This window comes from Hoplias malabaricus, chromosome 12, assembly GCF_029633855.1.
Source record: "Hoplias malabaricus isolate fHopMal1 chromosome 12, fHopMal1.hap1, whole genome shotgun sequence".
Classification (NCBI taxonomy): domain Eukaryota; kingdom Metazoa; phylum Chordata; class Actinopteri; order Characiformes; family Erythrinidae; genus Hoplias; species Hoplias malabaricus.
In genome coordinates this window covers 32651548-32667723 of record NC_089811.1, presented here as the reverse complement: position 1 = coordinate 32667723, position 16176 = coordinate 32651548, and the positions used below count along the sequence as shown (strand labels likewise).

General features: G+C 43.2%; 2 protein-coding genes across 2 annotated transcripts; both read right to left on the bottom strand.

The window, feature by feature from the left end:
* Positions 1-3110: 3110 nt before the first annotated feature.
* Positions 3111-8528, bottom strand: LOC136664225 (homeobox protein Hox-A1a-like). The gene is made up of 3 exons (XM_066641329.1): positions 8433-8528; positions 5147-5890; positions 3111-4079 (listed from the first exon to the last, which is right to left on the bottom strand). The coding sequence occupies exons 2-3, from the start codon at positions 5571-5573 to the stop codon at positions 3787-3789; spliced, it is 720 nt and encodes a 239-aa protein (XP_066497426.1). The 5' UTR covers positions 5574-5890; positions 8433-8528; the 3' UTR covers positions 3111-3786.
* A 934-nt stretch (positions 8529-9462) lies between these two features.
* hoxd3a (homeobox D3a) lies at positions 9463-15701 on the bottom strand. The gene is made up of 3 exons (XM_066686506.1): positions 15593-15701; positions 12058-12601; positions 9463-11200 (listed from the first exon to the last, which is right to left on the bottom strand). Exons 2-3 carry the CDS (start codon positions 12497-12499, stop codon positions 10452-10454), a joined length of 1191 nt encoding a protein of 396 aa, XP_066542603.1. The 5' UTR covers positions 12500-12601; positions 15593-15701; the 3' UTR covers positions 9463-10451.
* Positions 15702-16176: the final 475 nt, after the last annotated feature.

The window sequence follows — 16176 nt, the reverse complement described above, 5'->3', positions numbered from 1 at the left end:
ATTCAGCTCCCACCATGATGAGCTCTCTCAACCCAGCACAGAGGCCTCGGTCTCAGTACGATCCCCCTGTATAAGACCTGAGAGAGATGAGGAGGCCTTAATGTGGTTTAGAGTCATATGTAATCCACAGACACATCAATACTCTTTACACAAACAACTGTCAGTTTCAGAGGCTATTTGGCTTAGCCATTAGGTTAACATCTTCCGCTGCTTCTTGAAAAGCCACTCGGCTTCTCTCTGTCTCTCTCTAACTACCACTTCATAAATAAATAAAGTTATTTTTAAATAAATGAATATAATTGTAATTCAGTATGTCGCTGAATAGGTCTAGATTGCCTTCAATCAACGGGAGGAGCTCCGCAGTGCTAATAAACGCCCAGTATATCACAGCCGTTCATTAATCATTAGCTGTAGCCTCTGTTACTATCAGTGAGTATATTAGCCTAGATAACCTGCTTGTGAAGTGCTAAACTAGCAGCTCGAACACAGCTTGAGTAGTGGGTCTCTGTGCGGGATCACGGTACAGCAGAGGAATTGAAGTGTGTGTGGCCTAAGATATAATTGTAATTTGCTAAAGTTATGTGTGACCAATAACGACGCAGCACACCAGTTTAGCTAGTTGCTAAATATGAAAGGCTAAACTGTAACAGTATTAAAAGGTATTTTACTCCTGAATATGTTTGATTAGAAGTAAATGTATTACTACTGAAAATACACAGGAAAGTGTATTATATAAGTACTCTCATATGTATGAGAGTATAAATCTAGCCACTAGGGACATCTAATTATTATGTACAACCTGTATTATGTATAACAAATATTTGGGGGAGGTTAGTGCTGCTTGACTTCTGGTCTGTGGCTGTGTGTGTGTGTGTGTGTGTCCAGGTGTGTTAGCCTGCCTGAGTGATTGGAAGTGAAGTACGGTTATGGAGCTGGGAGCTACCTGGCTTAGCCAGTGAGAATGATAAAGATTTCCTCAGGTGAGCGTTTATGCAGAACCGCTCTCACATGCTTAAGGTGTCTCCGGCCTATGATAAGTTGTTTAATTACCCATTTTTACACTCTCATTCGTGAAGGGACTGTTAACTTTAAAAGCCAAACTCATGAATGGAGCTGTCCGCTGGCCATTTTTCATATCTAATGGTCACAGGCTACTTTAGTGGAATAACGTGTCTGGGATTACAAATGAAAATCACAGGGAATCATTCTTTATCTTGTGGACAGATTAAATTCCAAACCCTGTTACTGTAATAGGCACACTTGTAGCTTTACATAAATTAGAGCCCTAATTATATTAGATACTATTTTAAACAAAATAACACGTTTCTCTGAATCTATAGCTGTAATTTATAGTAAAGCCAAGTTCATTCTCCAAGATAATCCATTTCTCAGTATGGTGGAGAGCTAATATGATGATGTGCTGTAAAACCCAAAGAGACTGGATCTCTCTCATCACAGGGCGCAGCGCAGGAGAAGATAAATGAAGATGCGTTTTATTCCGTCATAATTTCCCTGGGAAAATGCTATAAAGGATGTCCATATGGATATGAGTGAGCGAGAGGGGGATGTGTGAGGTATTTGTGTGTGGAGCGGTATAGACATCGCTGCGGTAATTGATGGCAGCTTTCTCCCGTGATCAGTTTGTCTGTCAGTTTGGAGGAGGAGGTGGCGAGAGAGGGATGGGGCAGCCTCCGAGGAAGGGAGCCACCACATCACGTTTGCTAGGTTAAATCTCCTAATGATAAGTATAAATCATCAACTACTGCTGAGCTGAATGCCTTCTGAAGGTGTTGTGCCTCCTGAAAGAAAATGATAGGAGTGTCAGGTTCAGTATAGAGAAAAATTCCTCACCAAATTCCTCACTTGCTTTTTTGTCTCTTAAGCAAAATTCCTCCACATGATGCCCAATACAAGTGGAGTCCTCCCACACCTTACACGCTGACAGTGAGGGCAGAAGAACAAGGCACATGACCTGCACTTTGTGTATATTCTACAGCGGTAAGTGTAATCCTGATTAGGACTGTCGTCATACTTCTCTGAAGCATCATAGACCAGTAGCTATGACATTCTCACAGAATACTGTCAGAAATAAAGGTACTATACAGATACAGTATTGTTCACTAACAGATAATGAATGAACTACATTGTTGTCTTTAGAAGGAGAGGTGATTATTTGAACTGTGTACAATAAGACATTTTATATACATGAGACGTTGGTTGTAAAGGGTTTTGGGTCATATCAAGAAGACATCTCAGCGCACCAGAATACATACACAACGTCTGGAAGTGCCCATATCATATTAGCACATATATACACTTTTACTATACACTTTTACATTGCGCTCTCTCATCTCAGCCTTTATTGGAGAATGTCCCTAAGTTCTGAGTAGTAGTACTTTTGGTTTATAGTCCGGGAAAAACTTGTGGCAGGTTAGAATCATCCCCAGGTTGTTGTTTCACCGAACATTATTCCTGCACTAGAAAGTAAATAGACGATGGTCTCTATATAGGGTCGATATTGGTGCATTGATATTGTAACAACACTGCACACATAAAAATAAGACACGTGGTTCATTACAGGACGAAGGTGTTGTCCGTCACATGCTCAGTCCGGCACCCTTGCTGTGTAGTAATTATCTTTAGCAGAGGTCGTGTGGCAGTGGATGTTGTCCTCTGTTAGCCATTAGCTGAGGCTCAGACCCTGGTGCCCACACACTCACCGCAACATTAGCCACTAATGGTGGTCCACAGAGGAGAATGTTGTGCACTTGTGTTAGGTTGGTAGGGGAAGGAAGGCTGCCAACGTTGCTTTTTTTGGCACTGGTTTATATGATCTGCTGGCAGACCGTGTTCATATGAAGATTAAGTAAAGTAATTCCCAGTTTAAGTGGGAGTGTGATGTGGCATGATAGTGATCTTGATGTCATAGTTTAACTGCTATTAATGATCCTACTACAAACACTACGGACGCGTTTGCGCATTATCATTGATTATCAGCTTAAAGATCATAAGAACGTTTAAAATTCTTAAGTAAATACACATACCTACTTATAGCACTTCGTTAGTTAATAAGCAGAGGAGATGATGTCAGATTCACTTCTCTTTGCATTTATTATGACCACAGGCTTAGTACAGATGTTCAGTACAGGTTTGGGACAAAAGTGAATTGGGTCTACAGAGTGAAAAAGCTTTCATTAAGGCACTTTTTAACCAAATCTAAGGTCATAGTGAAAGTCGTTTTCTTCCAAAATGTGCATAATGAAAATATACATTAGGAACCCTTGTAAATGAAGCACTTTTAATGGCCTTCAGAAATCCATCAGAGGCTCATAGTATTAACAGACTGAGCTGAAAAAAGGCACAGTGATAAGGCCAAGGTAACTTACTTAGTAAGGCAAGGATAACTTACAATTTTAATACAATTTCAATCAGTGATAACGCACTGAACCCCAAAAAGGCACTAATATTTTAATTTGCAACGTAATAAAGCAATAGCTTATATAGCAATAAGGCAATATAATTCAGTTTTAATGCACTGAACCCTAAAAAAGTTAATAATGCCTTACCAGGCTGAGCACCGAGAAGCAAAGTCATAGGGCGATAATAATTTGGCTCAAGACAACATTGCAATAATAATCAGTGTTGAGAACCTGAACACCAAAAGGCACCATGGTAAGACCATTATAAATTAGGGCAATAATCCCATAATCAATCAATAATTACATAACAGTGCAAGCAAGTCATAGAAAGAGCTTATTGTGCTTTGACTAAACCCGAAATTTAGGTTCAAGCATAGGGACACATGTTGGGCTCCAGTGTTTGCAGCAGGACGCGTGTATGACGCACCAGGCCTTCCTCCTTCTCTCTCTTCTTCTGCTTCATCCGTCTGTTCTGGAACCAGATCTTCACCTGGGTCTCGCTCAGTCTCACAGTCCTCGCTATCTCAGCCCTGCGGCACCTGCTGACGTATTTGTTGAAGAGGAACTCTTTCTCCAGCTCCGTCAGCTGCTGGGTGGTGAAACTTGTGCGCACTGTAGCAGCTGTACTACCCCTGGATAACTCACAAGCCAACACACAACCTGTAACTCCAAGAGAAAGGAGGAAGGAAGGAAGGAAGAGAAGAGTAGACAGGTTACTGAAAAGCCCTGGATTACATACAGGTCAGTTACAGGAGTCGTGTCTTTATCCAGCGTGTTCTCATCTCCACACGCTGTGAAGTCATGTAGTTCATTACTGGGTCATGTAAACACAACACAATAAACCCAGCATGTGAAGTGCGTTGTAGAATTTATTCCTTATTATTAGCAGGTAAGTAGTAACTTGATTGAGTGAAATATTTATTTATAGCATTAACCTTCAGGTAAAAGCCCATTTAAACCAGGGTTGGATGTATTATTCAGGTCAGCTTGAGGCAATAACACACACCTGAACAATTGCATGGTAAAGACCTACTGTTTACAGTGAGATAAAGGTGACTTTGTTGGTCGTAGTCCTTTATTTAACTGATAAAGAACTCCATTAGACAAATGTGATTAATGTTAAGATGTTTATGTAGTGCTTGAAATACCTGAGCAGACATGTCCTCACATGTATAGATACAGATATAGCTATTATTATTATTACCATTACTGTTGTTATACACAAATCAGCCATGACATTACGACCACTTCCTCCTTTCTACACTCTCTGCCCACTCTCTCAGCTCCACTGACCATACAGGAGCACTTTATAGTTCCACAATGACAGACTGCAGTCCATCTGTTGCTCTGCATGCTTTCTTCGCCCCCTTTGCTGGGCTGGTATGAGTGGATGAGACACAGCAATGATGATGGAGTTTTTAAATGTGTGTCCGCACACTGTCCACTTTATTAGACACACCTATTTTGTTCTTCCAGCTTGTGGATATAAAGCCAGAGAAGGTGATTCAACTGTTGTTGCACTGGAAATGTCCACAGGATCGACTGTAAAATCTATGTTGTATATTTGTGTATATAGGCTGGATATTTTTGGTTGGTCAAGCAGCACAGATGTGTCTGATCCTCACACTAATACCTGATATAATATGAATAAAATCACACACACACACACACACACGTCCATCCATATATGACCACATCCATTCTGAGTTACAGTGGATGGAACTTACTTTGCGGATGCTTTCTTTGAGCCCTCATCCAGTCGAATGTGTTACTGGATGCAGCCCTCGTGTCCGCGCCCTTTAGCCCACTCCCCTGAGACGCGGTAAAACTTTGGTAACTCTCGTGAGCGAGCGACGTTGCTCCGTGTTTTTGGAGCTCGTGGCATGGCGCGGGGATCAGGAGTTCTTCGCGGCGCTCTGAGTCTTCAGCTTCAGAGCAGTATCCCCAGACTCCAGCGGCTCTGAGCGCGCAGTCAGGCCACTGCTTTCCGGTCCGCACCCAAAGAGACGCGCTGCGCTCTCCCGCGGTCAGCTGGACATCAGGGAGGTGATCCGGAGGCTGCGGCGCTGCTCTGTGCCGGGGCTCGCCCTCCTCACACTCCGCGACGGGGAAAGGCAGCTCTCCGCTCGCGGAGCAGTCTGAGCGGGAGGACATTGGGTGCGTCTATTAGAGACGGCCAGTTTAAAGGGTGAGTGACGGCCACTGCCGCTTGTCTTCGTGACTTACTGTACTTTGAAGCTCCACATGTAAATAATGGCCACCACTACCAAGGGGCGTGGCCTCGCCCTGCTGGCCAATCAGGGCCGCGGATGTGTAGCCTGCCTTCTGGCTGCGTTCTGTTTTCAGCCGGTGCCTGCAGCGTCCGTTCACGATCATTTGTGTGCAAGGGATGTTGGAATACATTCATTTTCTTGTTCAATCCGGACTTATATACTTTTAAAGTATATAAAACTAGGGACCCCACTGATTTCCTGAATGAGAATAAGATAAAATAGGCACAGGAAAGAACATAGACATTAGTTTAATATTAATTTGCGGAGATACATTTATTGAACAATATATAATCAATCAAATAAAATCAAATGAAAAAAAATAAGGGGGAATAAGAGAGAGATGTTTTATAATATTCCAGTATGGCCCAGAAATGTTGCGTATAACTTGCCGATCTTATGCAGTTAAAATAAGGTGTTCAGGGGCGGGCTAATGGAAGTCTGTTCAGCAGAAATAACCCCATGCCTTTTTTGGCTTTGTTTTTGTTTTGTAAACTGACTCACTGCCTCTAACCTTGCAGGAGAGACCCCATGCCTCGGGCGCTCTGTACTTTATTAACAGCTCATTAAACGGCCTGCTGAAATTAAACCACACCGTTTTACTCGAATGCACGAGCTGTTTCACTAAAATGAGGCTAAATGTTTTCTGAGGCGAGGTTTAGTCGTTTTCTGCGTGCAGCTGCAACAGGCTTCTTTTATTGCAGCGCGTGGTCTGCTGTTTAGCTTTCGTTTTACTCCTCGTTATGAAGCAAAAACAATAGCGTTTGAATTTGCGTTTTGTTTGTTGATTTGTTGGTTTGTTTGGGAGAGGGCCTGTGTTCTTGTTGTTGTTTTTGTTTAGCTCCCTCGCTCTTGCTGCAACTGCCATGTCCCCTTGAAACTGCTGTCGAGGAAAGTCGTACGCAATCGGTGATTGATGATCTAAAGCTGCGTCACGCGCCCGACAGCTGTAGTAACCGATTGAGCCTCGGCTAGACGTTTTGCACAGTTTTCTTCAAAAACATTATGGACTTAAAGCTGTGTTCATATTACAGATAGTTTTAAAGCCATCAAAAAATGTACCACTCGAGACTGAAATTCCAGCTAGGCCTCCACCTCAGTCAGTCAGCCTGTAGCCTACTGCGAAGACCGCTGAGCTGCTTTTCCCTGCACAACGGCTCTTTGAGACGCTAGCAGCAGAAAATGAGCACCAAGTGGAAAAAAGAAACTGGTCAGAATCGTACAAAATATTCTACAGAAATGAAGGAAAAGACTGAGCATGTACAGGTAGCTTCCTAATTGTTCCCCTTTGACTTCAACATCTCCAGCCCAACCAAGGTGTTCCATATCCATATTGTTTGGAGCTGAAGGACTCGAAGCGTTATTCTCAATTCTTCAGATGCCTGTCCCACACGGTAAGCCTCCACAGGGTTCTTTGGGCCATATCACTGAGGAACCATTATTCTTCCTTTAAGAGTCGTGTTTGATCACGAGGTCACTGCGTAACGGACACTGTGAGCGATTTTATAAAATGTCCAATATCTAGGCCTTCACTACACAAAGATTATCCACAAGAGACATTTACATTTCCACAAACCATTTTCCAAAGTGCCGTTCTTTGAGGAAATAAAGAATTGTTATTTTGTTGCATTATGCAACAATATTTTGGCATGGTTTTAATATGTTTTCAGTGGCACCAACTAAGCCTTGATTAGGTCCGCTTTTAACTGGTGTAGGGCGTGAGCACAATAGACCTACACACAACAATAATATATCGTGTTTATACCACGATAGAAGTTCTGTTTGGATATGATACATTCAGGCTAGTTTCGCCATTATTGAAGCACAGCACACGCAGTTTTATAACTCGGTAACACCTTTGTAATGCCTCCAAATTTCCTATTTTATTATTATTGTGCTTTTATTTTGGGGGGTGTTTTTAGAGTGAGATGTGGGGGTTATTTATGTCTATTCAAAACATACCAACAATGACATAATTCTACATTACTTTGGACAGTACTGCCCGATCAGAACCTCTGTCAATATGACATCAGAAACACTTCAGCTGCGACTTTCCTTTCGTTCTTCACTTCAGTAATGTCCATCAGAACTTTCAGTCTCATGGTCCTCCTCAGGAACAAGCTACAGCCTACAGGAGAGTGGGAGCTAATACCAGTTTTGATTCGCTGGCTTAACCTTGACTTAAAGATTATTAAATACTACATAATTTTTTTTTGTTATTGAAATTACAGACCACCAGAACATGAAACACTGACGCAATCCCACGCGTGGTTTTTTAAAATGTCTTTCCCTGAAGATTTTACATGGAGCATATGAGCACATCCCCCCCCCGCCCCCCTCAGTAATACACACGTGTGAATGAAGGGTCCGCGCGCTCTGGGTCATTCTCTGAGCCTGTTTTCTAAGGGACGGGATTCCGAGCAAATAGCAGAAATGCCAATTCATTATAATGATGGAGGATAATGGCTGCCATTAGCGTGCATCGACCGAAACGGTAACCGTGGGAAAGGAATAACACAAGCGAGATGAGCGATTTCAAAACGCCACTCTTCATGAAACAACACGATCTTAAATTCTTGCTTTGCCTTTAAACGCTCGTTGCAATCGGCTGCTGACCGCGGCCAGTGCTGAGACTGCGCATCAACAGCTGTCTATCACGGTGTAAATGCTCAGCGACCTTCGAAATATCCCGTGCTCGCTGTGGGCCGTGTGTGTGTGTGAGAGCAGAATGTGGTGTACCTACCCTCAGCAGAGGAGCCCAGTTCTCTCATCTCCAGCTGGAGCTTTATAACGACCAGCGCTCTCCCCTCCGTCACCTTCCCCTTCTCTCAGCACAAAGTTTGGCCTCTCACAGTTTGAGATGTGTTTCTAGAGTTGGGAATGCAAAAGCTTTGTTCATAAGGAGGTGGAATCAGTGGCGAGGCTGAAAGCGACGAGTTTTTGATTAATGAGCTTTGAAATGCCTCGCTGGGGGAAGCGGGGAGGCGAGCTATTCACTTAGAGGAGACTCGCCAAGCCTGTAAAGCTAGCACCGTGCAGCACTGCTCCGGGTCTTAGTGCTATTTATTACCACGTTATAAGTCGGATTTGGGGAGGACACCAGGACCGCAGAAGCACTTGTTCGGTGGTGTTTAAGAGGGAGGTGATAGGCTACGAGTGCAGATATTTGACTTCGTGTTGAAAGCCTTGGGGCAGTCGTTGAAATGAAGTGAAAAGCAGCCAGCATATGCTTCCTCGTGTTTTAGTGTTTAAATAACCTGACGAGTGCGAAAGCTTTATCAATGAACCATTGCCAGCGCAAACCACCAAGCTGCCTCTAAGTGCGTTACCAGAGGGCCATTACACAAGGCCATATCACAGTTATTATGACTGACTGCATGGAAATGTGCAACCAAGGTATTTAAAGGACTTGCATCAACATTAGCGTGAAATAAAATTGATCTCAAAGTGGCCTTTTCATTGGTTATCTTCGGTATAAAACTGTTGTTTATATACTCGCCTATTGTTACCGAATGGAAAGTGGCGGGGGCGCGCAGGCGCGTGAACTGATACTGGCGAACGTTCAGTCTCCTTTGTTTACTATGGATTTCATTTCAAAATGGCGTCCCGCTCCTGTAGGCGATGAGATATTCGCTGTGAGGCTTTGCTATAATCACTCTCTGATATAAATACAGCTCTAGTTTCGTTTCCTTTTCGTTGAGGACTATTAGCTTAAGAACACGGATTAGCGTTTCCAACGTAGACATGAGGACACACGTTCCATTTAAGCACTTTATTTACAAAAATGTATAACACAACAAAATATAACATTTCCATATCGTTACCATTTAATCAATGTGTGTGTGGTCTGTTCACTTACAAAATAACATCTGTTAAGAATGATGAGGGCAAAGATGTGGAAATGACGTGCTGGTGTTTTTTAAGCCAGACTTTAACACTGAAGCATAATTTCCCAGTAATAATAATAATAATAACAATAATAATAATAAAGTGAAAAAAAGTGTCAGGTGCCAGGTTCTCGATTGCAATAAACGTAAAATGTCGACGTGTTCTCTTCAGACTTGATTTTCTAATAAGAGAATAATAATAGTTCTAATAATAAACAGAAATACACCAGTCACATATGATCACTTGATTTGAAAATATGATGACGAAGCCCACACAGCCTGCTCAGTTTTGATGCATAAATTCTACAATAGTCCATATAAATAGTCCACGTGAAAAGATAAATAATGTGCGTTACAAAACTGATAAATAATAAATACTCAATAGGGATAAATGTTTTTTTTTTTTCATACAATCTCGGAAGAAAATAATAAATAATAGTGTGAACAGATTCATAGGTAGCAATGACTTAACAGACGACTTAACAATGGCAATGATTTTGTTTTCTTTTTTCTTTTTTCCCTACAAATTCCATCCCTAGAAAGATGGGTGTCTAATATTGTAAAACCTACAGGACTTACCTTTGTTCAAGTAATAAGATATGAAACTCCCTTCGTATTGCGCACTGCTCTTTCAAAATCTGCCCATCAAACACTCCTGCGCATCCTCCACAACAGTCAAGAGAAACGGACCACACAGCTTAAAAAATAATTACAGTCATAGCAGTAATAGTAATATCAATAATAATAATAATAATACAGGGGTAATAGGTTTTTGTCTCTCTCTCTCTCTCTCTCTCTCTCGGAGTGTAGTTATATAAATTACTTTAACATGTGAGGTATAAAGAGCGACACTTCGCTTGGGCACAACGAAATCCTTACAAATGCGTTAGCTTGGGCGCTTCCTGCAGCCTTCCCTGAGCGGCGTGGTGCGAGGTGAGGTCTGTGTAAGTGGGGTGAGGGTCACACGGTCCGTGGTGGTGGTTTCCCGGGATCTGAGCCGCACAGCTGTAGTCCACGCTGGCGGATGAGGGATGGGGAAGATGGCCGAGGTTGAACATGGGGCCCGAAGCTGGCATAGAATCAACGAAATTCCCGCCAACATACACGGGGCTCCCTTGCAAGTTGGCGTTGGCGAAGCTTCCGTTGCCCTGCATGCCGTGGTGCTCGTACTCTGCGCCGGGATAGCGTTTCTGCTGCGCTATGCAGCCGCCCAGCGGCGCCGTGTACGCGGCCAGGCCGTACATGTTCTGCTGAGGCTTGGCGAAGGACGGAGGCGAGGGCGCGTCGTAGTTGATGCTGTTCACGTTGGGCAGCTGCCCCGAGTATCCGACGTGATTGGGGCCACTTAGCGGCGGGCTCCTGTCCGGAGAGTGTCCCAGGGGCGAGTGCATGATGCCCTTGGATTTCTGATCCTTCTTGTACTTCATCCTCCTGTTCTGAAACCAGATCTTGATTTGGCGCTCGGTGAGGTTCAGCAGATTGGCCATCTCCACTCTCCGCGGGCGGCACAAGTAGCGGTTGAAGTGGAACTCCTTCTCGAGCTCCACGAGCTGAGCGCTGGTGTAGGCAGTGCGCACACGCTTGGAGGCCGGTCCAGGGGGGCTCTTATCATCGCACGTGTCTCCTGAAAGCATATCATAAACATGTTTAGAGCATTTCAGGTCAGCTCTCTGTAAACAGTAAGGCTAAGGTGGGGAAGTATGCCAAAGTTTGAACAGACCTCGGAAGTCTGCATGTCTTATTGATTATTCTATTCATTTTAACAGTCAAAACAAACAATCAAATCATTTAAAAGACGTTGTGCTATTTTTGGGCCCAGTCTGTATTTAGTATTCGATTTTGTTGTTTTAACGTGAGGGGGTGGGGGGGGGGGTGTTCACACCCTCTTAGAAATAAAGGTGCTACAAACGATTCTTTGAACGATGCCTGATAAGAACCGTTTTGAAATACATTTTAAATTGGTAAAGAACCTTTACATTAAGGGAAGTTTTTTATTATCATTTTTTAGTCTCACTTTTTACCATCAGACGAATATATTTGGGTTTTCCAAAAGAAAAGTCTGCTTTGGTTGGGGTGGGGGTGCACCCTTAAAAATATAGGCGTTACCAAAGTGAACGATGCCATAGAATAACCACTTTTGGTTTGTTTAAAAAAAACAAAACCCGAAAGTGAAACATAAATAACCCATCCGCCTCTCTCTCTCTCTCTCTCTCTCTCTCTCTGTATATGATATATATCATAGAGTGATCGACACAGGAATCCATATTGGAGAGCGAGCCTGTGGACCGATTTTAATACCTGGGATTAGCCATGTCATATGTAATCGATGGAATTATTTTAAAGCTAGTGCTCTGAAAGCAATATGAGGCTGCTGAGCGCTCAAGGCGAATCTCAGACACCATCATTAATGAACTGAAGTCCCTTTCTCTGCCCAAACACACACACACACACACACACACACACAGGACAGGTTGTATCTACCTGGAGCTGTGCAGTTGGTGCTTTTTTGTTTAGAATTCTGGCGTGTCTCCTTCATCCATGGGAATATTTGCTTGGTGATGACTGGGGTGGCAGTGTTGGAGCCAGTGCTGCTGGGGGATTTCTTTTTCTGGGTGCTGCTGCTGCTGTTGGAGTTGGGAGAGCTTGCTGCTAAAGGAGGCGCTTGTTGCTGCTCCCCCACGCTCTCTGCTTGGCTGCCCTGGCTGCCACTGGGTCTCATACAGCTGCCATTGATGTCGCTGTTTTTGTGCGCCGGCGGCCGCACCGTGGTGGTTTGAATGGAGCAGATTGGGCCCTGATAGTCGTTGTCGATACTGGAGGCGGTGTAGGACTGGTGCGCAGGCCCGTAGGCGTACGAGTCAGACTTGGGGTACGAGTAACCTCCAAAAAGTCCAGCGTTGTCATAATAAGTGGCTTTCTGCATGGTGACGATTTTAAACTACGAGGGCCTTTGTCCCCGCGTCCAATGGCATGAGCTCCTTTTGTCACGTGATTGGGGCTTCCCACGGCTTCTCTATACTTTGACCTGAAAAGGCACAAGTACATTCATAAATCAAATCACTAATAAAGACTTTTGAGTGCAAAAACTCCCATATTATAATCGAGGCCACAGATCTTCCTTCTCTGCCTGGACTCAAGAAAAGCCTCTTAAAGCAGTCCTCATTTGATATAATACTAAATCCTTGCCCTTTCCTCTTTCTCATAATTCACTTATTTCATAACTGAAACCACGCCCACCTCTAGGGTTAGGGTTGCGTTTGACCACTGAGCTCAGAGAGTCAGGAGAACGTTAAACATGCTTCAGTTTGTCCTCCTGCACCTGTCTGTAAAAGCCTATCCGTGTCCTGGACCCTAGCGCAGGGCTAAGTGAAGCAACCACGTGAGCGTTTCCTCCATGAAGATGATTTCTAATGAGTGAGATCTCCATCCTGCACCTGAACTCCTCTTCCAAGCGTTGTCAGATTTACTCAAGCCGTGCTCGCCACCCATCCTCTCCAGCCTTTCGTTTTCAGGACCTCAGGCGAGAACGCAACAAGAGGGTTAAACTTTAACTTGCTCTGAAAGTTCCCCATTGAGCCGCATCTAAAGGGAGGCAGAAGGCGAATCAGCAGTTTTGGCCAGAACAATGTCCCTTTCTTCGCCGATTCATTGCTCAACTCAAAGTGTGAACGTCAGTCCGAGCTTTTATCTAGAGCTAGAAAACGAGGAACCTGAGAAAGTGAATCTGCTGCGAGGATTTTAGTCTCAGAGGATGGTCCCAGTAAACATTTTGCCGTTGATTCAACGTTGAAATAACGTAATGACTGCCGTCTAATCAACGTATTATTAAGGTTGAAAATGAAAGTTGAAAAGACGTCCAAACACAGACATTGAAAAGACGACTATTAGACGTATTTTGGACGTCCATTGACGTTATTAATTGGTCCCGAAATAAATGACTTGTTTGAAACGCATTTTGGACGTCCACTGACGTTATCAATTGGTCACAATTTTTAAGATGGATTTTGGACGTCCGTTGACGTTTAAAATATGTCCTTGACGGACAGACTACTTTTAGACCTATTTTGAACGTCCAGGAACGTTCCTTGTTTACTGGGGTAACACAGACGTTAATCAGAACTGAGGCCTGGAAGTTTTAATTGATTTCGGGATGTAAGCAATTTAATACTAATTTGAATTAGCTTCAGACTGTCTGGAAGCTAACTAAAAACAACATTTTGGCTGGTTTTAAATACCATATGATAGCTGTACATAATTTAGATGAGATTTTGAGAGTGGTATAAAACGGTTTATCATAGAAACTCACTCACTGAATTATTTAATTCTTTTTCCCCTCAGTGTGGGGATTGATACCAGGAACCACAACCAATCACATGTTGTTAGGGTGCTATTGCATCCAGTTCTCCGCCTCCAATAACTTTTAAAGTACTGTTTGGGCCAAAGCCCTCTGTAGACTCTTCTTTGTATTTTGGAGGCATTAAAAGCTTCAGAAGTCTCCGTATGAGTTCAGATCAGTCCTTGCACGGTTTTATTGACGTATAAATTATTCGATGCTTTCATTTTATACCGGAAACCAATCTACGTCTTTATATTCGCGCGATGGCCTTTGTGACGTTGCACACTTTGAGCGACGACGAGTTTTGTGAATGAGTGTGCGTGTGAATACCCTCCGTTTGTTGCTCTCAGATCGCTTGCATACACATATGTGGACTTTTATGTGAACCAGCCATAGGCCGAGCTGTAAATCACAACCACGAAGTGAGCCAAACACCCGCAGAGTTCTGCAGCTCTTACACGTGTTTGGTTCTTTAAATGTTGGGTTTGTTTCCGTTTTCTAAATGATATAGCGTTATTCCCTTCTGTTGATTTCTCCCCGGCGCTGTGCTGATGTTGTGGGAATGGACGCTAGGGCTGACGCTGGTGGGTGGGAGGGTCACTGAGCTATGCTAATAACCTCACAAATGCCTGGCAAATGCGCGGGTGCAATCTGCTCCCTCCAGCCTGGTGGCGAGCCGAGGCCTTACCATTCAACACGAAGACTTCAGTAAACCTCTCTCTCTCTCTCTCTCTCTCTCTCTCTCTCTCAAACATATCTTAGTGTTAGTTTTTTTCCGTTTTAAGCTAGAGCCCAACAGCAGAATGAGCGTGAATTGTGACAGGAGCGGCTCAATACTGTAGTTATGAGGCTGGCCTGAAGCTCCGCGCATTGCATATCAATGCACCTGTCATTTTGGACCCCCGTAAAATTTATGACTGACCCGAGTTTTTAAAAAAAACACCTACCACATGAGTGAAAAGCACCACACTCCTGAAAGAAGTGCTACAGTGCCGAGTATATGAACTCCAAGCGTAGGAGGAAGGCCGGGTTAAAGAATGCTCTACTCTGCATTAGTCCACAGTTAGAGCGAGGAGACCACCACTATATAAAACCACTCACTTCAGTCCACTTCACCCAGAGCGCACACGCCACAGCAGGGTCCACAGATAAAGTTTCACCGCAGTATTGTGATATTTCACGACGAGGATGACGACGAGAGCATGCCCTGAAATTCTGAGGACGGCCTGGAGCTGCGAAACCTCTACTTTGGGATGTACACATGCTTTATTTATTTGTTTGTTTATTCTTGTAATTTGTTTGTAAATATAACGTGTATTAGTAGTTTATACGACGACGTAGGGCTTGTTGTAGGTCTTGTATCTTTTTGTTGTGTAAACAAAGTGAATAGATTCACAAACTTGTGAAACGTGAGAACGACTATAGAATTACGCACATCGTGGTGAAACGTGTAAAAATCCTATATTGTTACATCACAATGCTTGTACACACACGCGCGTTTTGTTTGTTTGTTTGTGTGTGTGTGGTGGTGGGGGGGTGTGGTATATGAAAAAGATGGTAAGACAAGGCTGGTTGTAACAACAGTGTTGTATAAGGCGTGTAGTAACCTGTGATGTATTGAAAATATTATATTGTACTCCTCTTGAAGTGTATGTTTTATTAAAGACAGGTTTAACTCACCGCAGTGTGGATTGCAGTGTGTTCTCTTCTCCCTCAAGCGCTCCTCATTATTTGGACCAGGACCTGGAGGATGAAAACAATTAATTGATCACTAAGGTCTATTAGAAACTTTACATTACTGCTGAACGCTGCTACGCCTTCAGACTTCACACACACACACACACACACACACAGAGAGAGAGGACTGTGTCGATTAATACAGAATATTCAGTTTCTATAGGCCTGTGTCTGAGAATCAAACACTAACTCCTCTTTACATTTACCATAAGAAATTTAAAGACCCGTTTAAAGAAATACATTCATGTTTATTAATATTTGTCGGTGTTATTTCTTTTATTATTTAATTTATATTTGTTTATTTATTTATTTGTTTGTATTCAGTTGTAATGTGAAACGTGTGGTTTAAAAAAACTGACATAAGCGATTCTACACAAAGAGGCGCTGGCCAAAATATTTAGCACTCATAAGCCTTTTGGATGACCTTTGGCTTCTTCAGCAATAACTCACTGATTAATGAACAACGGGCGGAAAGGGGCTCAAGTTAGTCACAAAAGCAATCCACAGCACAACTTTTTCCTCCAGAG